Consider the following 25,342-nt stretch of genomic DNA (forward strand, 5'->3'; position numbering starts at 1 on the left):
TAGTTATATCTGTAAAATAACTATGAAAATAAATATTCGTATGAAAATAAAGGCAGTTCCAAGTATGATATTAATAGCAATGATGGAGTCAAATGTTAGTGAGTCACATATATGATTGTGATTGGTAAACATAAATGCCAAAATAATTACAAAAATAAATTCCCTTCTTAATAAAAGAGAAAAAACCCTGAATCACCTATATTAAAAATAAGTAAATATGTTTTTAGTGGCGTGACAAACAATTGACTACAATAGGGTAGATAATGGCAGTAACAGAGTGTGTCTGTTAGAGAAAGTAAGCAGATTTTAAGATTTTATTTATTTTAATTTATCTCTACTAAAGATAGTGTACAAAGTATCAAACTTGTATTTCTGGTATCTGTGTTAAAGCTTCATTACTGACACCTCAAGGCTTGGAATTGGGAATATTTTGCTGCATTATCTCCTGATTCTTCTAAATTTATATATAAACTTAAAATGTGGCCTTAATTGAAGTTTGTATATATTTTTTCTTCCTTTGTATAGGAATTAGATAGTGTCCCTGTCAGCTAATTCATAAGTTATTATCTGCAAAAAAACCTAGAGTTTTCAGGTGCCTAAGTAGCTCCTGGAATCACAGTTAAAGTTGCTCCCCATCCCTCAAAATCCAAAATGGCGCCCTTGGTGAGCCAGGAGTGGCCAGAGGGCTGGGGGAGGGCCACGGGCTCTGGCAAGTTGCAACCCCTGTGTGACAGCACAAAACCCACCTTGAGCCACATGCCGAGCAACAGGCACCACAAGCCACAGCAGCAGCACAGAAGTAAGGGTGCCCATACACCATATACCATGCCATCCTCACTTCTGCACTGCTGCTGGCAGTGGTGTTGCCTTCAGAGCTGGGTGCCTGCCCAGCAATCACTGCTCTCCAGCCGCCCAGACAGTGCTTAATTTGTGCTGAGGCTGAGCTCCGGCACCTCTTTCAATGCAAATTAAGTACTGGGGGGAGGCAGCGGGGCCTAGAGGTGATGGGGGGGCAGTTAGGAGCCCAAACAGCCTATGGGGACTAGGGATGATGGGAGGGAACCAAAATACAGGTTCACCCAGGGTGCCATTTTCCCTAAGGCCAGTCCTGCCTGGGGCTTTAGGCATGCCCCGAGGAGAAAAGAGAGCCCCTTCAGAGAAGGAGCGTTCTTTTCTCAGTGGAGGGAAGGCTAAAAGCTTCAGTTTATCAACCCCCACCCCCTCACACATACACACACAAACCACCCCATTCATCTATAAAAGCGAAACTAGTAGATAAAGAAAACTAAACTAAACTACAAGGAACAAGCAAGGTAAGTAGCTGTGCAAGCTCAACTGTCTCAGGCCGAGGTGCTTGACAAGGAACTGTGGGTGGTCTGTCTGTCATGGCCCTTTATACCACTGGTGTGGGGTACAAGAGTAGCTAGGGTGTATGCGGAGACCAAATGTGCATGGCTGCTGGAAATCTCCAATCGAAAGCGCATGGGGACATCCACACTTCAAGTGGATCATCACTTCAAGTCATAGGGACATTACTCGAAGAAGGAAGTTTTAACTCAACCCATAACAAGGTTTAACCCAGCTCACAACAGTGTTATATCCTGGAAATGAAAGGTTTAATTCTGAAAAGCAAGTCTGAAAAATGGCATTGTGATATTTCATATTTATTGATTCTTGGTGACTTCCAGATAAAATCTGCTTACATTACAAGTAAAATGATGGGGGGATTTCTAACCTACAACCCTGTGGACTTAACCCGGGTTCTGAAAGGCAAGCTGGGTTCTTTTCTTGTCCTGTATCATCAACGGTATAGATTTTTCAAGCCCAATAATGTCCTTGGCTACAGTGCCATTGTCTTTACTGGATTTTCATGGTCCCGTAATTGGAATTGAGTAAACTTTTCTGTAATTGGAACTGAGTAAATCTTTCTTGATTCACAAGAAGGACTAGAATCCAGCTCACGTTCTCAGCTGTGTTTATCCCTGCAGAGATAATAAGATTAATAAAATCTTATTTTTGTCACCGAAGAAAACAAATTTGGTTTTGAATACCCATAGCAAAGATTCAAAGTAAGACAGTGCCATTTTTACACAGTCACTTTTCAGAACAGAACCATAGTTTAAAGCCTAAGAAAAGGCCGGGGGTGGCATCTTGTGTGGTGCCCATCCACTAAATGCATGGAAAGAAAAATGTATGCCCAGTGGTCTGTGATGGGATGTTAGATGGGGTGGGATCTGAGTTTCTACAGAGGATTCTTTCCTGGGTGCTGGCTGGTGAGTCTTGCCCACATGCGCAGGGTTTATCTGATAGCCATATTTGGGGTCGGGAAGGAATTTTCCTCCAGGGCAGATTGGCAGAGGCTCTGGAGGTTTTTCGCCTTCCTCTGCAGCATGGGGCACGGGTCACTTGCTGGAGGATTCTCTGCAGCTTGAGGTCTTCAAACCACAATTTGAGGACTTCAGTAACTCAGACATAGGTTAGGGGTTTGTCATAGAAGTGGATTGGTGAGATTCTGTGGCCTGCATTGTGCAGGAGGTCAGACTAGATGATCATAATGGTCCCTTCTGACCTTAAAGTCTATGAGTCTATGAGACATGGATGCTATATTAGAAAGAAATAAATTTTAATTCTACCTAGTTTAGGACCTCAATGTAAACTATGAGAATAAGGATATTCTAGCCCACATAATTAGCTGAACAGCCTCCCATATGTCACACTATTGAGCTACTGGTGACTCATAATAGCTATGGTGTATAACAATTACTGCCTCATTTTAGAATATTTTGACAGTTGTACTTTACAGTATGTTGAACATTATGCCTAATATTTTGAAATGAAATTTTTAAAAGAAAAGAGTCTGAGAGGCCCACCACCCCTTCTAATTCATACTGGTGCTACTACCTAACCATCCGAAACTTCACTCAGGTGCTCCAGGAAGCTACTATTTGAGGTGGCAGAAGTACTGGTGTCAGAGAGGAATGTGCTACATAACTTTTTATGGGCACTCACAGGAAAACTGGAGAGAAGGATTCTCTGTCCCAACAGGTAGAAAAGTAGGACTCAGGAGCTGCATCATAGGTGTGAGTGAGGCCCTTCCAGAGACATTTTTATTTTAAAGACAATGTCCTTCCAGCCTAGGCTTTGAAGTAAGGAGCATGGTTCCTACAGTTTTTCTGCTGAATGGAGTGAACTATTTTGAGTAAGAGGTAGGACAGGAGAGACTGAGTTGTATTAACAAGAACTGCTTTTAGCTACTTTTTAAATTAAAAACAATGTAAACACAAAAACATTTTGGAGGGAGGGATAGCTCAGTGGTTTGCGCATTGGCCTGTTAAACCCAGGTTGTGAGTTCAATCCTTGAGAGGGCCATTTAGGTAACTAGGGTAAAACTGTTTGGGGATTGGTCCTGCTTTGAGCAGGGGGTTGGACTAGATGACCTCCTGAGGTCCCTTCCAACCCTGATATTCTATGAAATTTCATTGGGATGAGCTGCACAGCTGAGTTACTCCTGCTACTGGAGTAAACAGTAGACTGGTCTCATACAGAATATACTGTAATGAGCCAGGAAGACTTTTCATATGTTTCAGCTAGTTATGGAACAATGGTGAATTGGTTTCCTTATCCCCTTTCACAATTACATAGTATAGGGTGAAGGACCTGGCTAAAACAGAAAGTGCCAAAACTCCAGGTGCTGCATTCAGTGCATCAGGGCAAGCTGGGGCATAGGTAGAGAGGGCTGTGGATCTGGGTGACAAAATTTTTACAAAAAGCCAGTGATTTCTCTACAAATGGACTGGCCAAATAGCCAAATGTTTGACAGTTTCATTCTGGATGCTTTCCTCTGGATGCCTCCAATACTCACAAAATATATTAAATAGTGAAATAAAAATGACAGAATCTCATCGAGTTAGCACTGGAACTAATTTTGTGAAAGGGAAAAGTTAATTTTTATACCTGTGTCCCACAGGAAATATCACACATGATCTTATTTATTGGGAAAAGCAAAGTATGGCCATTGTTTGAAATGACACTTACAGAGAAACCTTACTTATTGGATTTGATCTTGCTGGCTTCGGATTTCTTTTGCTCTGGCTTCTTCTTACTAGAGAAATGGAATAGAAAGTGCCATTTGTCATTTTCACCTGTCAATTATTAACTCAACAGTCACAGCATTTATCTTTATATTGCATTGCTTTACACTCTGATATCAAAATTACAAGGAAATGTTATTCTCATACTTAGAATGTCAAGTGTTGAACTTTATTTCTTAGTTTCACTGTTACAGTGGAAGATAAAAGAGAAGTGTAAGTAACTGTCAGCAAGTTTAGGCACCACATGTAATTTTTCCTATGCCTAATGGACTCCAAAGTCTTGCCTCTCATAGAATGGGATGCTTTTGTTTTTTTGTTATAAGAATAAAAAGAAATTCTTGGTAGGAAAGTAATATGGTTGTGTGTGTGTGTGTGTAAATGTAGTGACTGCACAAGCCAAGGGAGTTCTCTCTGCTCTATCTGAGCATCTAAGAGGCGCCCAACAAAAAGTGGCATCAAAGAAGACAAGCAATTACTGCCCCCAGAAACCTGAAGTTATCTCCTGAAGGTGCACAAGCAACCTGCAATTTGGATTCAGGTGGAGCTGGAAAAGTGGAGCCTCAACTAAGAGATAAATCTGAAGAAAAATGAAATTGGTGGGGGCGGCTGCTGGATGGCATTTATGGGGTAGGGGAGACTTATACAGACATTACATCCCCACACCCCTCTAACTACCCATGGAGCCCCTCCATTTCCAGAAGCGTAGCTACTTCCCACTCAATCCCCTAATTAATCTTTTAAAAACTTGGTTCCAGCCTCAGTTCTTTCCTGTCTCTCAAAAGAATCATAGACTATCAGGGTTGGAAGGGACCTAAGGAGGTCATCTAGTCCATCCCCCTGCTCAAAGCAGGACCAATCCCCAGACAGCGGGAGTGAGGGATCCTCCGCCGAATTGCTGCCGAATACCTGAAAGTGCCGCCCCGCTCCGGAGTGGCCACCCCAAGCACCTGCTTGATAAGCTGGTGCCTGGAGCGGGCCCTGCTTAAGACATAGGGGCTCAGATCTCTTTTTGTTTTGTCAGTGTCAGTGTCCTGCACAGTGCAGAGCTGAAATTGACAAAACTTTCTCTTAGTATCTTGTATATTTCTCCCCAACAACCATGAGTGAAATTAACAAGGATGCCAGAAATAGCTCAGAATCCCTCCAGGAAGTGAACAGCGAAGTTTAAACTGTTCTTATGCAGGCAGCAGGCTACCTGGGGAAGCTTCTCCCTCAGCTAGTCCCCCTGCTCCCTGCTACAAGCTAGAGGGGAGCCCCTGCAGCCCCTGCTGAGTGCGGGAGTTGGGGGAAGCACTGAGCCTAGCCCTGTCAGCAGCCTGGCTGGAGGAGGAGGGAGGAGAGAAACGGATGTGACAGTGAGTTTTCCCCTTCCATGGACTTTTATTAGCTCTGGATTTAAGCTCTGCAGCCAAATGGCTATTGTATTCTGCCCATGCCTTGGTCTCACCATCCTCCCTCCCCAACAACCCTGAGTGAAATTAACAAGGATGCCAGAAATAGCCCCGAATCCCATGGTTCAGACCTTAACGTTTAAACTGTTCTTATGTAGGCAGCATGCTACCTGGGGAGGCTTCTCCCTCAGACAGTCCCCCTGCTCCCTGCTACAAGCTAGAGGGGAGCCCCTGCAGCCCCTGCTGAGTGCGGGGGTCGGGGGAACGGGGAGCCTAGCCCTGTCCGTAGCCTGGCTGGAGGAGGAGGAGGGAGGACAAGGAGAAAAATGTGACAGTGAGTTTTCAGTTTTTCAGGCTTATTCCATTAGTAAAGTTTTATTACGGACAGGACTGGTAGTAGTAATAGTAGCTTTATTTTCTATATCTAAGTCATGCAGTGGGAGGGATCCATGAAGTATGTAGGAGAGGTGGGTTGCTTGTGTTTGGACTGTACCAGTAAAAAATTTAATTTACTTCCACCTCTGGCCCCGCCCCTTCCATCTGAGGCCCCGCCCCTTCGGGGGGGGGGAAGAGAAGGACTCGTACCAGTAAAAGCTGTATTTTACTTTCACCCCTGGCTGGACCCCCGCTTTACCTCCCGCAGCAGGGCTTGGGCTCTTATTTCCCCTGCCCCGCCCTATCCGCCCTATGTTGTCACATTATTTTTAGTAAAAGTCAGGGACAGGTCATGAGCTTCTGTGAATTTTTGTTTAGTGCCCGTGACCTGCCCCAGACTTTTACTAAAAATTACCATGACAAAATTTTAACCTTATTCATAAATGATTTAGCTAGTGGCATAGAGAGTACACTTATAAAATTTGTGAACAATACCAAACTGGGAGGGATTACAAGGGCTTTGGAGGACAGGATTAGAATTCAAAATGATCTTGACAAACTGGAGAAATGGTCTGAATTAAATAGCATGAAATTCATTAACAACAAATGCAAAGTGCTACACTTAGAAAGGAATAACTAATTGCACAAATACAAAATGGGAAATTACTAGGAAGGAGTACTGCAGATGAGGATCTGGGGAGTATAGTGTATCATAGTGGTTTTCAAGACCCCTGGCAGACTCCTGGGAGACCGCAGACTACATCTAAGATTTCCAAAGAGGTCTGCACCTCCATTTGAAAATTTTTAAGGGTCTCAAATGAAAAAAGGTTGAAAACCACTAGTGTATCACAAACTAAATATGACTCCAAAATGTAATACTATTGCAAAAAACATGAACATCATTCTGGGATATCTTAGCAGGAGTGTTGTAAGCAAGACACGGCCTCAAACTTGAGTACTGTGTTCAGTTCTGGGCTACACACTTCCAGAAAGATGTGGGAAATTGGAGAATGTCCAGAGGAGAGCAACAAAAATTATTAAAGGTCTAGAAAACATGATCCATGAGGAATGATGGGAAAAATGGTTTGTTTAGTCTGGAGAAGAGAAGACTGGGAGTGGACATGATAACAGTCCTCAAGTACATAAAAGGTTGTTATAAAGAAGAGGATGATAAATTGTTCTCCTTAACCACTGAGGACAGGACAAGAAGCAGTGGGCTTAAATTGCAGCAAGGGAGATTTTGGTTAGACATTAGGAAAAAATTCCTAACTGTAAGGGTAGTTAAGCACTGGAGCAAATTACCTAGGGAGGCTGTGGAATCTCTATCATGGGAGGGTTTTACAAACAAACAAACACCTGTCAGGGATTGTCTAAATAATATTGAGTCCTGCCTCTGTGCAGGGGACTGGACTAAATGACTTATCACGGTTCTTTCCAGTTCTACATTTCTATGATTCTATGTTAATCTAGAAATGCCCAGATGGTTAGTATGCTATGACAAAAGCTGGATGAATGGTTAAGATTTATTGGACTCCAGAGATTTCTTCACATAACAACCCAGAAACTGAGCAAGTAGAATTGCTACTTCTTCTTTCAAGGGGCTTTCTTGAAAATTTGAAGGAACAGTGACAGCAAGAAATTAGTGTTCTTTTACCCCTGGAATACAAAATAGCACTACTAAGGTCAAATATAGAGTTAAGGAGCCTGTTTATAAAGAAGACCCAGGATTCCATCCAGGGAGGGAAGTCTGAAATATCAAGTTCAACACTTGCTTTGAAACTGTGGTTAAGGAAGCTTAAAAAAGATAATCTGAAGCTGTTCAAGATGTGGAGCCAAGTCATGATGCTTTTCAGTTCCCACTGAGGATACTGTACAGTACTAATGCAGCTTCCAGATGTTTAAAGCCCTACTAAGCAAAGTAAAAACTTCTCGAGGAATTACCAGTGACCCCTGATCTTTCTAGGTTGCTTCTTGTCCTTCTTGCCTCCCTTCTGCTTATGGCTCATCTTTTGCTTTCTTTTTTATGTCCTCATTCTTCCATCTCTTCTGTACCATACCTCCATTTAAAACAATATATATATAGAGAGAATTCCTTGCTCTTCCCAATAATTAATTAATGTTGTACAGTACTTTGATTATATAAAGGGTTATCCAAATACCTGTAAATATTCTCTCCCCAATGAAATTATTTAAAAGATAATAAAATCTGCTGGGTGCTTAATTTACATAAGAACGGTCACACTGGGTCAGACCAATGGTCCATCCAGCCCAGTATCCTGTCTTCCAACAGTGGCTAGTATCAGATGTTCAGGAAATGAACAGAGCAGGGTCATTTTCAAGTGATCCATAGTTCAGTCCCAGCTTCTGGCAGTCAGAGGTTTTAGGGACACCCTGCACATAGGGTTGCAGCCCTGATCACCTTGGCTAATAGCCACTGATGGACCTGTCCTCCATGAACTCATCTAATTCTTTTCTGAACCCAGTTATACTTTTGGCCTTCTGAACATCTCTTGGCAATGAGTTTCACAGGATGACTGTGCACTGTGTGAAAAAGTACTTCCTTATGTTTGTTTAAACCTCCTGCCTATTAATTTAATTGGTTCTTGTGTTATGTGAAAGGGTAAATAACACTTCCTTATTCACTTTCTCCGCACCATTCATGATTGTATAGACCTCTCCTTAGCTGTCTCTCCTAAGCCCCCATTTTAAAAATCTCTCCTTATATGGAAGCTATTCCATACCCCTAATAATCACATTTGTTGCCCTTCTCTGTACTTTTTCCAATTTTAATGTATCTATTTTGAGAAGGGCTGCCCAGAACTGCACTCAGTGTTCAAGGTGTGGGTGTACCATGTATTTGTATAGTGGCATCATATTTTTTATCCCTTTTCTAGTGGTTCCTAATATTCTGTTAGCTTTTTTGACTGCCGCTGCACATTGAGCAGATGTTTTCGGAGAACTATCCACAGAGAATGACTCCAAGACCTCTTTTTTGAGTGGCTACAACTATTGTAGACTCCATCACCTTGTAGGTATAGTTGGGATTATGTTTTCCACTATGCATTACTTTGCATTCCTCAACACTGAATTTCATTTACCATTTTGTTGCCCCAACACTCAGTTTTGTGAGATCCCTTTGTAACTCTTCAGTCAGCTTTGGACTTAACGATCTTGAGTAATTTTGTATTGACTGCAACTTTTGCCACACCTCACTATTTACCTCTTTTTCCAGCTCAGCACAGGTCCAAGTACAGATCCTTGGGGACCCTGCTACTTATCTCTGTCCACTATGAAAACTTGCTATTTATTCCTTCCCTTTATCTATTAACCAGTTAGTGATCCATGAGAGAACCTTGCCTCTTATCCCATGGCTACTTATTCTGCTTAAGAGCCTTTAGTGAGGGACCTTGTAAAAGGTTTTCTGAAAGTCCAAGTACACTATAGCCACTGGATCACTCTTGTCCATATTTGTTGACATCCTCAAAGAATTCTAGGTGAGACAGGATTTCCTTTTACAAAAGCCATGTTGACTCTTCTCCAACATAAAGGGAGTCCTCGGACTTACGACACAATTCGTTCCTCTGAATTGCGTTGTAAGTTGAAACCACTTTTCCCATAGGAATCAGTGGAATGAAGGGGGGATTGGTTCCCAAACCAAGGCTTGATACACTATTTTCATCACAATAACCCAGATTTTTGTACTAAATGAATTATAGATGACTAATGTTGCAACATCAATGTATTTACTGTACACTGTATTTTGTAAACAGCATTCAAATAAACATATAAACTCACATATGCTGCTCAGAATGCCGGCAACACAGGCTCAGAAAGCCAGGGAGAATGGAACACATGCTGAGTCTCAGCCAATCGCTGTTCAGGCTTTCTGATTGGCTCCCAGCCCCAGGCTCAGCAATCAAAAACAAGCAGCAACCCTACCCGGCAACAAGCTACCCTGATGCCTCGAAGCCAATTAGAAGTGACCCCTTCCAGCTCCATACCACTATAATGTAACCAGGAAGTGATTTCAAGTGAACTTTATGTAAATAGAGCATCGTAAGGGCAAAACAAGCATTTTAGGGACGAAACGGGCAGTCAATTGAAAAGCGTCTTAAGTGGTGTCCAACGAAAGTCGGGCAACGTAAGTCCGAGGACTCCCTGTATGGTGTTCATTTGTGTGTCTGATAACTCTGTTCTTTACTATACTTTCAATTAATTTGCCTGGTAATAAAGTTAGGCTTATGAGCCTGTAATTGCCAGGATTACCGCTGGATCCTTTTTAAAAAATAAGCATTACATTAGCTATCACCCAGTCATCTGATACAGAGGCTGATTTAAAAGATAGGTTACCTACCACAGTTAGTAGTTCTGCAATTTCATACCTGAGTTCCTCTAGAACTCGTGAGTGAATACATCTGGTCCTGGGGACTTATTACTCTTTATAAATTTGTTCCAAAACCTCCTCTATTGACACCTCAATCTGGGACAGATCCTCAGATTTGTCACCTAAAACAAAATGGCTAATGTGTGGGAATCTCCATTACATCCTCTTCAGTTAAGACTGTGACAAGAATTCGTTCTTTTAGCACCTTGCTGTTAGTTTTTGTGTCTTTTGCCTGCCTAATTATACTTTTACACTTGACTTGCCAGAGTTTATGCTCCTTTCTATTTTCCTCAGTAGGATTTGATTCTGATTTCTAAATTATGTCTTTTTGTCTCTAACTGCCACTTTTACTCGACTGTTTAGCCATGGTGGCATTTTCCTGGCCCTCTTACTGTTTTTTTTAATTATTATTTCAGGTGTACATTTAGTACATTTAGTATTATTATGGTGTTTCTTAAAAGTTTCCATGCAGCTTGCAAGCATTTAACTTATGTGACTGTTGCTTTTAATTTCCATTTAACTAGCTTTCTCATTTTTGTGTAGTTCCCCTTTTTGAAGTTAAAAAGATACTGTGGCGGGTTTCATTGGTATTTTCTCCCCTACAAAGATGTTAAATTTAATTACATTATGGTGGCTATTACTGAGTGGTTCAGCAAAATTCACCTCTTGGACCAGATCCTGTGCTCCATTTAGGACTAAATCAAGAATTGCCTCTCCCCTTGTGGGCTTTAGGACTAGCTGCATCAAGAAGCAGTCATTGATGGTGTCTAGAAATTTTATCTCTGTATCCCATCCTGAGGTGATACATACCCAGTCAACATGGGGCTAGTTGAAATCCCCCATTATTATTGATTTTTTATGTTTATAGCCTCTTTAATCTCCCTGAGCATTTTACAGTCACCATCACCATCCTGGTCAGGGTGTCAATAGTATACTCTTATTATTCAAACATGGAATTTCTGTTCATAGAGATTCTACAGTAGTTTGATTCATTTAAGACTTACACTATATTTCACTATATGCTGTCATTCCTATATATTTTGTACCCAGGTATTATCATGTCCTGTTATCATCGTTCCACCAAGTTTCTGTGATATGTATTAAATCAATATCTTCATTTAATATTGGGCACTCAAATTCACCCATATTAGAATTTAGACTTCTTGCATTTGTATACACGCACTTATAAAATCTGTCAATATTTAGTTGGCCTTTATTTGATATAATTGAAATAGGACTCTTTTTCATGTGACTTTCTGTTCAGTTCCTGCATGTACTTTATCAACTTCTATCCTCTTCTCTTTACTAAGATATAGAGAATCCCCTTTAATAAATCTTCCCCTAAGGGATGTCTCGGTCCAAACTGTGTGCTCCTCCACACCTGTTGTTTTTCCCCAGACCTTAGTTTAAAAACTCCTCTACAACCTTTTTAATTTTACATGCACTCTGGTTCCCTTTTGGTTTAGATGGAGCCCATCCTTCAAGTATAGGCTCCTCCTTTTTGAAAAGGTTCTCCAGTTCCTAATGAATCTAAATCCCTCCTCCAAACACCAATGTATCATCCATGCATTGAGACTCTGCAGTTCTGCCTGTCAATCTGGCCCTGCATTTGAAACTGTAAACATTTCAGAGAATGCTACCATGGAGGTCCTAGACTTTAATCTCTTACCTAGCAGTCTGAATTTGGCCTCCAGGACCGCTCTCCTACCTTTCCCTATATTATTGGTACCTACATGTGCCATGAACACTGGCTCCTCTCCAGCATTGCACAAAAGTCTATCTACATGTCTCATGAGGCCTGCAACCTTTGCACCCAGCAGGCAAAAGTTCTCCTGGTCACCCTAAATCCAACTATCTATATTTCTAGTAATTAAATCCCCCATTACTATTATCTGTCTCCATAGGCGCCGACTTCCCCTCTGCCCCATGAGTGCTCGATCCCCGCCCTGCACCACCTTCATCCTGCCCCAATTCCACCCCCTTCCCCCAAGTCCCTGCCCCTGCTCCGCCTCTTTACCGCCTCCTCCGAGCGTGCCGCGTCCCCATTCCTCCCCCTCCCTCCCGGAAAGTCCTAAGTGCCACCAAACAGCTGTTAGGCGGCTGGCAGGAAGTGCTGGGAGGAGGAGGAACGGGGACGTGGCATGCTTGGGGGAGGAGGAGGCGCAGGTGGGAGCAGGGTGAGCTTGGCTGCTGGTGGGTGTGGAGTACTCGCTAATTTTTCCCTGTGGGTGCTGCAGCCCCGCAGCACCCACGGAGTCGGCGCCTATGTCTGTCTCTTCCTAATAAGTGGGGTACACTCCCCCAGAGGGGTGTCCTCAGTGTGAGAGGATGCCATGACACCATCATCTGGAAGGACGGGCCCAACTATGGGATCATTTCCCTCTGCTGCAACTTGTTCTCCTTCCCCGAGACTTTCATCCTCCTTCACAGCACAGAGGTTATCAGGCTAGGAGTGGGACTGCTCTATTGTGTCCTGAAAAGTCTTATCTATGTACCTCTTTGTCTCCCTTAGCTCATCCAGTTCAGCCACTCCGATCTCAAGAGTCCGTACTCAGACCAGGTCTACACTACAGACCTCTATCGGTATAACGTTGTTGCTCATGGCTGTGAAAAATCCATACTCCTGAGCAACATAGTTATAGTGACCTAACCCCCCGTGTAGACAGTGCTATGTTAGCATGACCAGATGTCCTGATTTTATAGGGACAGTCCCGATTTTTGGGTCTTTTTCTTATATAGGCTCCTATTACCCCCCACCCCGTCCCGATTTTTCACACTTGCTGTCTGGTCACCCTATGCTACGTTGACGGGAGACCTTGTCCCACCAACATAGCTATCATCTCTTGGGAAGGTGGATTAACTATGATGACAGGAGAAGCTCTCCTGTCAGCACAGTATAATCTTCACTAAAGCGCTACAGTGGCACAGCTCTGGTTCAGCTGCACTGCTGTAGTGCTGTACGTGAAGACAAGCCCACAGTCTCTGAGAGTTCTGAGTTGCTTGCACCAAATGCACACACACACCACCTGCTCACAAAGCAGGTAATTACATGCTGCATTCCGTGCAATAAATTGGATAACCCTCACTCTGCTGCTGGACTTCTACTGGCACTATTTTTACTCTGGCATTTTTTTGTTTGTTCTTTGTGCTTTTTGTTTGTTTTTTCTAGGGGGTGGGGCTTTATTGTCCTGTGTTTAGAGATTTTTTGTTAGGTGTATCTGGCTTTAAACTCCCTCACAAAACTCCCCTGTTTGCTATCTCCTCTGGTTGTTGAGGAGCTGGCTGTTCATCCTGAGTTAGCCCCACCCCCTTGTCAAAGAATCCTAAAGGGATTAGGGATGAAAGGATACTAGACCCTCGTTAGGAAGGTCTGCTAGGCTCAGCACACAGCCCTCCAATTAGACCACACTATAAACTTCAATCAAGCAGGCACACAGCAAGCAAGCAAGCACACAACAAACAAACTTTCAATGGAGTATGTCTTAAAAATCCAAATGTACTTTCTAGACTTCACTTACAATTTGAATTTAAACACAATCCCCTCTCCCCAATCATATATTTAGCTAACTGGATATTTTTAGTATTCACATTCCTTGTTTATCAATTAGTTTATAAATAGTCTTGCAAATAGACTGGATCAAAACACAGTTTACATTTTTCTGTGAAAGGGGCTGGTGGTGTCTGTTCAGTCCCTAATGGTCAGGTGTACAGTAGGGCAGTAGGGTGGCCATTCATGGATTTTGGCTCATCCGTGATGTTCCCAGGCTCTTGCATAGCATGGCAGCCTGTCTTCTGTGCTGCCACTGGTAACGCACCCCCCAGCCATGTAAGCCTACCCAGCCCTTCTGTAGTATAATAAAGTTACAGAAGTAGATTGTATTGTATCTTATGCTGCTTTGAGAGGAATATGACACTCCTCCCCAACTTCACTCTGGTTCAGCTGGTCATTCTTCTCTTGATCTGCAGCTTACTACTTCTGAGGCCTGTAGCTTGCATCAGCTTGCAGACAGCCTCTGAGTCTAAAAAATTTAAACAGCAGGAAAGAATATTGCTACTCTTCCCCTTAAAACAACCTTTCCTTACCAATTTTTGGTGGTTTTTCTGGAATTTTGCTCCCTTCTGCACCGGGGAGCAAAAGGGAGAACATTGTCCTCTATTGCTTCTTATGCAATGCCAATAAAATGGGCCCAGTCTCCCCTTCAACCACATATTCAACTCAATGGGAGTTCTGCCATATACCATAGGGGAGAATTTGTTCCAACATCAGAGGAGTAGCCATGTTAGTCTGGATCTGTAAAAAGCAACAATGAGTCCTGTTCACCCATGAACATGCTCCAATACATCTGTTAGTATTTAAGGTGCCACAGGACTCATTGTTGCTTTGTTCCAACAGGCAGCTTCATCTAGCGAATAGGCCAATAGTCTGAAGCAAGAGATCTAAATTCTATTTTTTCCTCTCCGGTGCTTGGCTGGTTGGTTCTTGCTCACATGATCAGGGTTTAACTGATCACCATATGTGGGGTTGGGAAGGAATTTTCCTCCAGGTCAGATTGGCAGTGACCTTGGGGATTTTTGCCTTCCTCTGCAGTATGGGTGGCCAGCTAACCCCTGGCCCCTCCCCTTGTGCCTTAGGCCCCTCCGCTCCTCTTCTACTTTCCCCTCCCCCGTAGAAGCCCAAAGAACCCCCACCGCGGCCCTGTGGACCCAGCGCCGGAGAGCTGGGGGGGGGGCAAGGCCCCAGCCCCAGTGCACTGCAGCCTCAGCGCCCACAGCCCTTGGGCAGCGTGGTCACCACGTCCCCAGGCCCGGTGCTTAGGCAGCCGGGCAGCATGGTTGCTGCACCCCCAGCTCTGGGCAGCCCCCAGTCCTGGTGCTTGGGCAGCCAGCCCCAGAGCACCGGGCAGCACTGGGCCCAGCACCAGCCACCCCAGCGGTCCTGAGTCCCTGCAGGAGGCATGCTGGCCTGGAGGCAGGGCAACAGTAGGCTGTTTGAGGAGGTACAGCCTCCCCTTGCCTACGACACACCGCCCATTCTCTGCAGCATGTCGAGGCAGGGTCGCTTACTAAGATTATCTGGGTATTTCTTACTTAATAATTTCCCTGCCATTGTGGGGGCTACAAGCACTGGTGCACCTCAGTTGTTCCTATTCTCTGCCTGTGGCACATAATAGTCTAGTCTCCTGTGGGCTGTAATACTGTGGTCTCATTTTGGTTGATGGGTTTAGTGTGAGGGTCCTGGGTGGTGGTGGCCTGTGATATACAGGAGGTCAGATTAGATGATCTGGTGTGATCCCTTCTGGCCTTAAACTCTATGAATCTATTCCAGGCTCTGACATGTGACCATAGGCAAGTCATTTCCCCCTCTAGGAACTGAAAATAATGATATTAACCTTTCTTCATAAAGCACTTGAGAGATACATATGAAACGCTCTACATGTATAAGCCAACTCCATCCCCAAAGTCTTGTGCATACACACATGCACACAAAATAGAAGTAACTATTTAATCAATTTGCACTTGCCCACAGAGGTATTTAACCATACTTCACATTCACAGACAAGGGATTATTTTTACCATGCAAGGATGCCAGGTGTTGATGCTACTATCGTCTTTGAATCTATCTTCACAGGGCTTCTGGATGTCCTCCTTTCCGACCATTCGGAAGCCACCCGTGTAATTCTTAGAATCCTCTCTGAAATCTCGCTAGCTAAGGAACATATAACCATGTGCAGGATTCAGCTCACTTTCGTATCTCAGCATTAGTTTTACATTTGTGATACGCTAGTTGCAGTGTTTTCTCAATTTTCTCATATAATTCTGTATGTGTTCAACTGTTGAGCTAAACTGTAACCTTTTTCTGATTACTTTCACAGAACACAATAGTTAAAGCTCCAATTGTATTTATATGAATGTTATCTAATCTAATCTAAATGTAAACCTAGTGACACCTATTGGCGATGATAGCACTGTTACAGCAATAGCTATGAAGGCAACTTTGCTTCCCATTGCTATAGGTAAGGTCCTTCACATTTGCTTCCAAGATGAAATTATAATCTAAACTGGCATGTTGATTCTGAATCTAATTCTTATATGCAGCTTGAGATCTTGTTCAAAATCTCCCTGTGCAGCATTTTTAGTCTAGATGTAAGCTGTGGGTAAAATGGGACCAGATCATAAGTTTAAGATCTGCCTGCAGAAAGGACCATCTCCACATGGATCTCTCCCTCTCTGTGCAGAAAAGGGTCAGCTGCTGCCACAGCAATATTTTCCCCTTTCTCTTAGATTCAACATCTGTACTGTTTCAGGAATCCAGGAGGGCAGGGATGGGAAGTGAGCAGGAGGAGTGGAGGTAGGGTGGTGGATGCACATAAATACACACACCACACAGCTCAAGCCCAAACATCCATTCCACAGTTAAACAGCCCTTTAGCCCAAGCCTCACGAGCCTGACATGGGTCAGCCTCGGGTGTTTAATTGTAGTATAGACATACCCTTAAAGGGTGGGGAGTGAGGGGCCAACTAGGGAGTCCCTTGCAGTGCAGCTACACTGAGGCTGGGGCAGAGATACAAGAACCCAGAGTTGATTCAGAGGCCCAGAGTTCCTCAAAGATGCCCCTGTGACCTGGAAGCCACTGTGGGGAGCCCTGGACCCTCCACCTGCCCTGGGAGGGGAGCCTGAGAGCAGCCTCTGGCCCCTGTCTCTGCCCCCTGGGGTGTGCCACCTGTGGCAGGTGGAAGGTCTGGGGCTCCCCACAGTGGCCCAGGCTCTCTGATCACCTTATCAGCTCCCCTGCCACAAAGCACAGCCCCTGCCGCCGCTGCTGCTCCGCATCTACCACAGAGGCAATGCACTGGGGGGGGGGGCATGCAGGGTTACATGCCCCACCCCATATTTCTCAGGATGCCCAGCAGCGAGGAGGCAGTGCTCCCCCTGGCAGCGGAATTTTCCCTGTGTCCATGCAGCCTGGAGAGGGAGGAAGCAGTTGACATAGCTACCGCCGCTCAATAGGGGTAGTTTAATTATGCCAGTGGGAGATCTCTCTCCCACTGGCATACAGCGGCCACACAGGAGACCTTACAGTGGCACAGATGCAGGGCTCTTTGAGCTAAAAAAAAATCATGATCACTCTTTAAGCACAAAAAGAGTTATACCTCTAATTTAGTATAACCAATTTGAAGTTTGCAAGGAAATATGGGACTTTCTCACCAGTTCTGATTAGTACACAGAGCCTCTGCCCTTTCCTGCCAGCACCCTAACTCACCCACAAAGGATTCTGAGGGTTAGGTGGGTTCCAACAAGAAACTGACTATGGTCATGGGTGAAAAAAGGCTGAGAATCACTTTTGTCCCACACTTCCAGCTATGATATCTGCAAAGTATTGCAGCTGTCACCCTTTAAGCTGATCACTCCAAAATCTACCTTTCTCCCCCTGAACTCCACCCATTGTAATTTTCTCCTCTCTCACCTTCCCATTCCTTCCTCTCCCATCTCCAGTCTATGAAAAAACTCTTTGGGACAGGGATCAAGAGTTATTCTGGTTTATATTCCATAAAGCACCATGTACATCTACAGTACTACATAAATGCTTCATAAAAAATAAGAACAGAGAGTGTTGTAATGGAAGAAGAACCGGGCTGGGGAAGGGGGTAGTGGTTATTTTTTGCCAGTAACAATCTGTATAATCATTACCGTTCAATTTTAAACCAGAATCCTTCAATGCCTTTCCATACAATGCCCTCCTTGCAAAGGCAGTGTTGTCAAGATAACTGGTTGGAGTGCTGCAGATAAAGGACCCCGCGTTCTGCTCGGGAAGTAAGTTCATTCTCTTCTTTCTGTGAAATGCTGATTTGGGAAGAAACGACTTTCTAAGAAACACGAAGTTTACACAGTAGCAGAGTCTGCATTTGAAGTAGTAAGGAAAAAGAAAGAGTTTCATCTTAAAAAGGAGGATGTTATTCTTTGGAAAATTCAGAGGATTGTGAGGCCTCAAAGATTTTCATTATGACACAGTGTGAAGAGACCTTCATCTTTTATTGCTTGAACATAGTTCCCACTGCCTACAGTGCGGTCCTGTTCCAGTGTGGGGGAACTGGCTTAGAAAGGACTACCCAACTTGCTCCTACACCAGAAGTTGGTAATAGCAGGTGCAGGATTTGTAAGGTGGACATATCAAATTCTGGCATTTGACCTGAAGCCTCAACTAGGGAAGTGGTGAAAGAAAGACATATATCAAAAATTATTATTAATAATAAAAAAGACTTCCATGGATGGTTCTTTATGAAACAGATGCTTAAGTAACCCTTTATTCATCTTTATTCAGTATGAACTAGTTTGCTTATTTGTGGAAGTCCCCGGTAGAGACCATCTGGGGACTGCCAGAATTCTTTGCACTCTAGCTACTGCCCCTCTTCACCCTTCTCTATTCCTGCACATCAACATGGCCCCAGTGCTGGGGACTGAAAGAGGGAGCGGCCTAGATGATGACTCTACTGGCTCTATGCCCACTGGGGAGTAATGGGAGGTTTCTGGTCCCTTTGTGCCAGCTGGGTGACACAAAGGTGACACAAAGGGGGCTGGAGAACCTAGCCCAGTATCTTTAAATAAAAAAATATTTGATGGTTGATTAGTTTAAACTTGATTTTTTTTTTAACTTGGAAGACATATTCCATTGTAATTAGTCACTATATTGAAGGAATCAGTAGATAAGTAAACACTTTATGCTCAAGTCCACATACGAATCTATAACTATTTGTAAATACTCTGTGGTGAAGTCAGAGCTCAGTGGTATTTTGCATTGTCAAGCAATATACCATGGTGCAATGCCAGGTCTCTCACAGTCTTGTAGGTACAGGCTAAGAACTCTGCAGAGGTAATATGCTGAGCCCTGGGTAAGAAATGCTTCATGTTTCTCTACAGAGAACTCTTTGCTTAAAGGGGATCTGAAAGGGGCTTCCCTCCAGCCCTCCTCAGCTGGAATAAAGGTGGCAGCAATGCAGATCCTTAACAGTGATGAGGTAGAGCTAGGGGGAGAGATCATCAGAGACCTTTGAGGAGAAAATTACAATTTTACGGAATAATTAGCAATAAGTAAATATAATGTTACATTATAAAGAAATATTGTCCATTAAAAATAGTGATTCCTGTTGTAGGGCTTGTGTATACACAAAAGTTGTACCACTTTAACTATACCTGTACTAACACAGTTTTACTGGTACAAAATCTGTGTGTACACGAGGCCAACAAAAATGGTCCATTTCTAACATGACCGATGGCACCATAAATATTTTTTTAAATCTTGTACTATAGGAGGCAAATAAATATTGCTTTCCCATCAGCAGCAGCATATTAGTCTTGAGCAGTGGCCAACCTAGTTAAACTGAGCCATCAACACTTGATGGCTGATACAAGTTCCTCCCATCATGAGGAAAAGTCATGTTACATTGCAGATCAAATAAAGAGGATTTGGACCATCTGCTTTGGATGAATGTCAGGCCATAACTGGAGGGAATGTTTTAATTTGAGGGGTTTTGAGGCAAGGGGATACTGCTGGCTTTATCTTTTATGTCACTGTGCTTTTAATAATGTCAAAGGGCCCGTACAACTAGAGCTGGATAAGATTTTTCAAATAGTTTATTCGCTGACAAATATAGTTTTGAGTCACCTGAAACTATTCATGAATTCATATGGAGTTCACTGAATAGTTTTGACCACACAAAAAAAACCCCACTGAAATGTTTTGTTAATGTCAAAATGAAATGTTTAGTTTCGACCTGAAAAAATTTGTATCAATTTTCAGTCATTTTGATAAAAAAGAAGAAAAGGAGGATTAACAACATGGCTGGAGGAAGAGGAGTAATATTAAACACAGAAGGCACAATAGACACGTCATTGCAGCAAAGTAGTTAAAAACACTTTCAATGCTCTTACAATCAGATGGTAAATGTGAAATGAATGAACTTCCAGCCATCAAGTTGACTTGCATTATTGTGTGAGGAACATTGAGGGACCACAGGTATCTGTAAGACATTTATCAGAAAAGGTAAAAAGGCACTTAACATTTTTCTTAGGAGTTACTGTCATTATGTGGGTTCAATTCCCTCCCATTCTCCCTACAAGTGGTCCCTAAACCAGACAAATTATGTTATTAACTTTACACAAAGAAGTGCCAACTCAGATATATGGAGTCCCATTTAAAAAAGAGTTAAGTGCTACTAAAAGTTGGATTAATATTTACTTTGATTTTTTAATTAATTTATAATTATATTTATATTTATATTATAATGAATATTATTTTATTATGTTCTCTTTTCAGGCTTTAGCATGTTGTAAACTATTACACACGTATTCTACATATTTGGCATTCTTTATCATGTTTTATTTATTTGTGTATGTGTGCATGCCTCTTAAAGGACAGCTCTAAAACATACATTTTTAGAATAAACTTGCATGTGGAATATCAGACTAACTCTCCAGGAGATAGTCATCTTCAGGTTTTAAGTGTCATGCACATCAATGTTCTAACATTATAGTGAAATAAAGATTGCAATTAAATAAATTGTCACCTATCAAAATTTAGAAAGAGAAAAGACCCATTAGTCAAGTCTCTTTCCATGCTAAAGTAGAATTGTCTCTACAGTTCATTCAATAGATTCACAGTTCAGACAGAAAATAAGATCAAACTACAACATGTGTACCTTACCTAGTTACAAACATTCTTTATGCTTTACTACAGTGGTTTGCAACCCCTAAAAAATTTTGAATGGAGGTGCAGACCCATTCGGAAATCTTAAACCTAGTCTGCGGACCCCGAGTGGTCTGCACACCTCAGGTTGAAAACCACTGTTCGATGGTAACAACAACATTTTGCAGGCCCCTAACACAGTCTGCGGAACCCAGGGGTCTGTGGACCACAGGTTGAAAACCACTGCTTTACTACCTCAAGCAATTCTTCCTGCTTATATCAAATGTTGCACTTTCTGTCCTGACTATTCACTTTCATTAATCTCACTGTTTAATTATGGAGTCCCTGGAATGAAAATGTTAATATATGCTCTTTGGTGTGGTCATTTAACTTAACTTTTGTACTAAACTAGATAGAAGATAGTATAAATCATGCTTATTTTTATTTCCCAGATGAAAAACTTGGCTAAATTGGAGTTAAGGTTGACAGACATATCAATAACATAAGGGTTAAAAAAAAATTAAGAATTTTGTAGTAACAAAAAAAGGACAAAATCAGGAAATTCAGAGTTAAACTTAAAAGTAATCCAACCATTTGAAAGTATGGACATGCACAGTTGAAATAACCCAAACAATTTTAACTGCCTCCTTCGCAGTGCTGGCCTTCCATCTTGTAGTCTTCATGGCACAAAACATGCACAAAGTGTAAACCAATGCAATGTCATCTTCTTGAGTTTGCAGACAGGCTGAAACAACAGCTCTGAGTGGTGTGAACTGTGTTATATTATTTTTTCATATTTTATTCAATAAAAACCTCAATTTTAATTTTTTTCTGAAAATGCCACAGAAATTTCTGCCAGAGCACTGCCACAGCCAGTGACTTTGCACAGAACATAGCTCCTGCTTGCTACAGAGTATTTGGACCTTGCACTAGAATGTGAATGAAGATACTATTTGTTTAATTAGGAATTATACATTTTTGTTTGACTGCACATAGCACAACTGCTTCATCTTTAAAAATAAGGCATTCTAATTTTTGAGGTTACTGATTAAAGCGACATCCTTTTTATGGGTAAGATTGTCATAAATGGTATCTATAAATCAAGGTAAGCCCAGGGTTTGAACTCAGGCTCAAGCCTAGCCCCTTGTTCAATCCCCCTGTCTACAAACAAATTGGGCTGGGATTCAGGATCCCAGGACCCCACAGGGGTGGAGGCAGAAGTGAAAGTAAGCCGGTACAGTCTGGTACGGTGTACCGGACCAGCTTCCCCGGGCGGCAATTTAAAGGGCCTGGGGCTCCCAGCAGCGGCTGGAGCCCCGGGCCCTGTAAATTGCTGCCAGAGCCCCCGGGTAGCAGAGGTGGTTGGGACCCCTGGGGCTTTGGTGGTGATTTAAAGGGTCCGGGGCTCTGCTGCGGTAGTGGCGGCTGGGAGTCCCTGGCCCTTTAAATCACTGCCGGAGCCCCACCACTGCTACCCCAGGGCTTCAGCAGTGGGGCTCTGGCGGCAATTTAAAGGGCCCGGGGCAGTACCGGTGGGTGGAGCCCCAGGCCCTTTAAATCATCACCCGAGCCCCGCTGCCAGAGCCCTGGGGTAGCAGCAGCTGGGCTTTGGTGGCAATTTAAAGAGCCAGGGGCTCTCAGCCACTGCTACCGTCCTGGACCCTTTAAATGTCCGCTGGCTCTGGCAGCAGGGCTCGGGTGGCTCCATCAGCAATTTAAAGGGCCCGGGGCTCCACTGTGGTAGCGGGTGCTGGGAGCCCCTGGCCCTTTAAATCACCGCCAGAGCCCCCGGCCGCCGCTGCTACCCTGGAGCTCCGGCAGCAGGGCTCAGGCAGCAATTTAAAGGTCCCGGGGCAGTAGCGGCAGCCAGAGCCCTTTAAATGGCTCCTGAGCCCTGGGGCTCCCAGCCACCTCTGCAGCTGGTAGCTCCAACAGTGATTTAAAGGGCCCAGGACTCCCAGCTGCCACTACCGCAGTTGGAGCCCCAGGCCGTTTAAATCTCAATTTAAAGGGTCTGGGGGCTCTAAGGCCCTGCCTCTTCTAGTTGAGGCCACACCCCTTCTGGTTGAGGCCCCGCCTCCTGCTCAGGACTCCAGTGTATCGGTAAGTCCTTTAAGTTACTTTCACCCTGGGTGGAGGGTCCAAGCCTGAGTCAAGCTGGGACTCAGAGTTCAAGTCCTATTGCTCTGCAGTGTAGACATAGCCCCTCTGGATTCATGCTCTGGGAGTCCGCCAAATGCATCCCACAATCATACGGACTGACTTTCTATATCCGGTGGACATTCAAGCATGGTGGAAAGTCAAGTTTTCCCATACTGCACCATGAACAAGGGGCTAGAGCAGCCACATTTTGGAAGGGTATTAGGAAGTCTGGGATATGGTTGGTTGGATTTGGCTCAGAGTACTGCATTGTGGATGCTGGAGCCCCATGTGCAGGCCCAGGTTAGGAAATTCTTAACCTAGGGTTGACAAACAGTGTAGATGCTCAAGCCCAGGGTTCTCTAACAAGATCAGCTGATTTGAGTTCCACTAATCCTAGGCTTACATTGCAGTGTAGGCATACCAGAGTTTGTTTTCTCCTCAAGGTTTTGTTATGGGGGTGCTCTTACAACTGTTTGAAAGACCTTAACTGTGCATTTCTGCACTGCCAAGTATTTGGATATTTAAAGTATTTAAATAATTTAACCTTAATGCTGAATTTCCTGTGATTCAAATCATGGATTTTTCCAATATTACAACATTTCTGTGTATCTTTTACCCTGATACTCCCATTCTTAATACCAGCTTAAGTTTTTTGTCTCAGACTTTCCTTGGTTATTTTCAAATATTTTTAAAGATCGACATGTATTGGAAACCAGGAGACAGGATACTCTGCAGAACTCCTAAGGTCCAAAGAGAAGGGCAAGTGGGGTAGCAGGAAACTCCAGTGGGTGCCGGCTTCCCAGATCCCCAAACAACCTCCGTTAATAAGCTGCCCCTACTTTCCAACTTCTTCCAAGCCTGCCAGGCTCCATATCTTGATTCCTGCTCCCCTTCCCAATTTGTCTCTCTTAAACCTAAAGTTCACAGGACCTACTACAGACCATGGCAGGAGAGCAGAAACCATAGGCCCCTGCAGACATTATAGGAACTTGAGGTGGGGCAGGGAAAGATGGAGATTAGAGAGCAGATGACTCAGGCAACCCAGCTCTGAAGCCAAGAGGGCTGCAGGATCAGCTGAGCCTACAGGACACTAGAGATCTTAAAAACTCTGCAAGTATTCTGATTTTGGAGTAGGGGAGAAGCACTGGGAGTCTAGGAGCACTATTAGGCTTCAGGACTCAGTGGAATCTGGTGTCCAGCTACCTGTTAAGGTCTGCTAATGCACTGCTGCTGGCATGGGTGGTGCATGAACTGCTGGCTGCGGAAGGCTAACCCCCAGCCATGCCCCTTCCACCCAAGGCCCCACACCTTCCATCTCCTGGAGCGCAGAGCCCCCCACCATGGCCGCCAGCCCTCACCCCAGGCTAGTGCCCCCAGCCCCGGAGCACCGGGAGGGCACGTGGCGTGGCCGCAGCCTCTGGAGCATGGGGAGGGAGGGAGGGAAGAAGGGAGGGCAGGCAGCACGGCCCCAGACCCTGGAGCTGGGCTGCAGAGCGGAAGCAGAGGGTCTGGGGAGTGGAGAGTTGGCGGGGCCATGTCTGGCTGTTTGGGGAGGCACAGCCTCCCCCAGCCTATGGTACCCACTGCCCACGGTGGGGTCTGCTGCCTCCCCACTATTCTCTTGTGCACAATCATTTTGTAATGATTGTCAGGAAGCCAGGCATTTTGAGTCTCCACCTTCTTCTGGAGACACTTTCAGGACTACCAGGGCAGGAGGGAGATATGTACAGCACAGGAAGAAGGATATGCAGGACTGGAGGAAGATGTGAATTTTGTCTTTACTGCTTTGCTTTCTACCCTCTTCACTCTTCTTTTGTTTCTGCTTTGGTTTTTGGACCTGTCCCCTCCCCTGCTTTTCTCCATCCCACTTTGTTTCTTTTCCTTCTCTGATCCTGCCTACTTCAATTTGTCGCTGCCTCTTTTTAATCTCTTCCTTTATTTTCCCCACAGAATTCTTCCATGAATTACATTGCACTGCTACAGGGGTCTATCCAATGAAGCATGGGCTGTTAATGACTGGCCCTAGGTTAAGCGGTGTTGAGTAAAGAGTACCCTCTGGATTCCCCAGCTGTGCAGGTTGAACCATGTCCCAGCCACCTACATACACCTCCATGCTGAAAACAGAACATGAAACTTCAGTGAGTTTTCTGGATCCTTTGTTTCCCCTCTCTGGGATGTTATGAAGGAAAGGTACATTATTAATTAATCATTATTATTATTTATAGAGCCCAATGGCCCCAGTCAATGATCGGAGTCACATTTTGTTAGGTACTATAC

General features: G+C 43.9%; 1 protein-coding gene and 1 long non-coding RNA gene across 6 annotated transcripts in view; one reads left to right on the top strand and one right to left on the bottom strand.

Annotated features, from left to right (window-relative positions):
• Positions 1-1,725: 1,725 nt before the first annotated feature.
• The window catches only part of LOC123362275, a 108,368-nt gene continuing 84,751 nt past the window's right edge, over positions 1,726-25,342 (bottom strand). For 2 of the 5 annotated variants that reach the window (XM_045002709.1, XM_045002712.1), the window contains 4 exons: positions 20,170-20,258; positions 17,932-18,084; positions 15,816-15,948; positions 3,967-4,102 (listed from right to left, as the gene is read on the bottom strand). In XM_045002709.1, the coding sequence (XP_044858644.1) occupies positions 4,045-4,102; positions 15,816-15,948; positions 17,932-18,084; positions 20,170-20,258 (433 nt within the window). In that variant the 3' untranslated portion in view covers positions 3,967-4,044. Of the gene's footprint in view, positions 1,983-3,966; positions 4,103-13,921; positions 14,261-15,815; positions 15,949-17,931; positions 18,085-20,169; positions 20,259-25,342 lie in introns of those variants that run through there. The other 3 variants (XM_045002710.1, XM_045002711.1, XM_045002713.1) reach the window with 3 other exon arrangements.
• LOC123362277 lies at positions 9,779-25,249 on the top strand. The gene is made up of 4 exons (XR_006576389.1): positions 9,779-9,998; positions 17,950-18,054; positions 20,039-20,281; positions 25,016-25,249. It is a non-coding gene; the product is annotated as an uncharacterized LOC123362277 (long non-coding RNA).

This window comes from Mauremys mutica, chromosome 1, assembly GCF_020497125.1.
Source record: "Mauremys mutica isolate MM-2020 ecotype Southern chromosome 1, ASM2049712v1, whole genome shotgun sequence".
Lineage (NCBI taxonomy): Eukaryota > Metazoa > Chordata > Testudines > Geoemydidae > Mauremys > Mauremys mutica.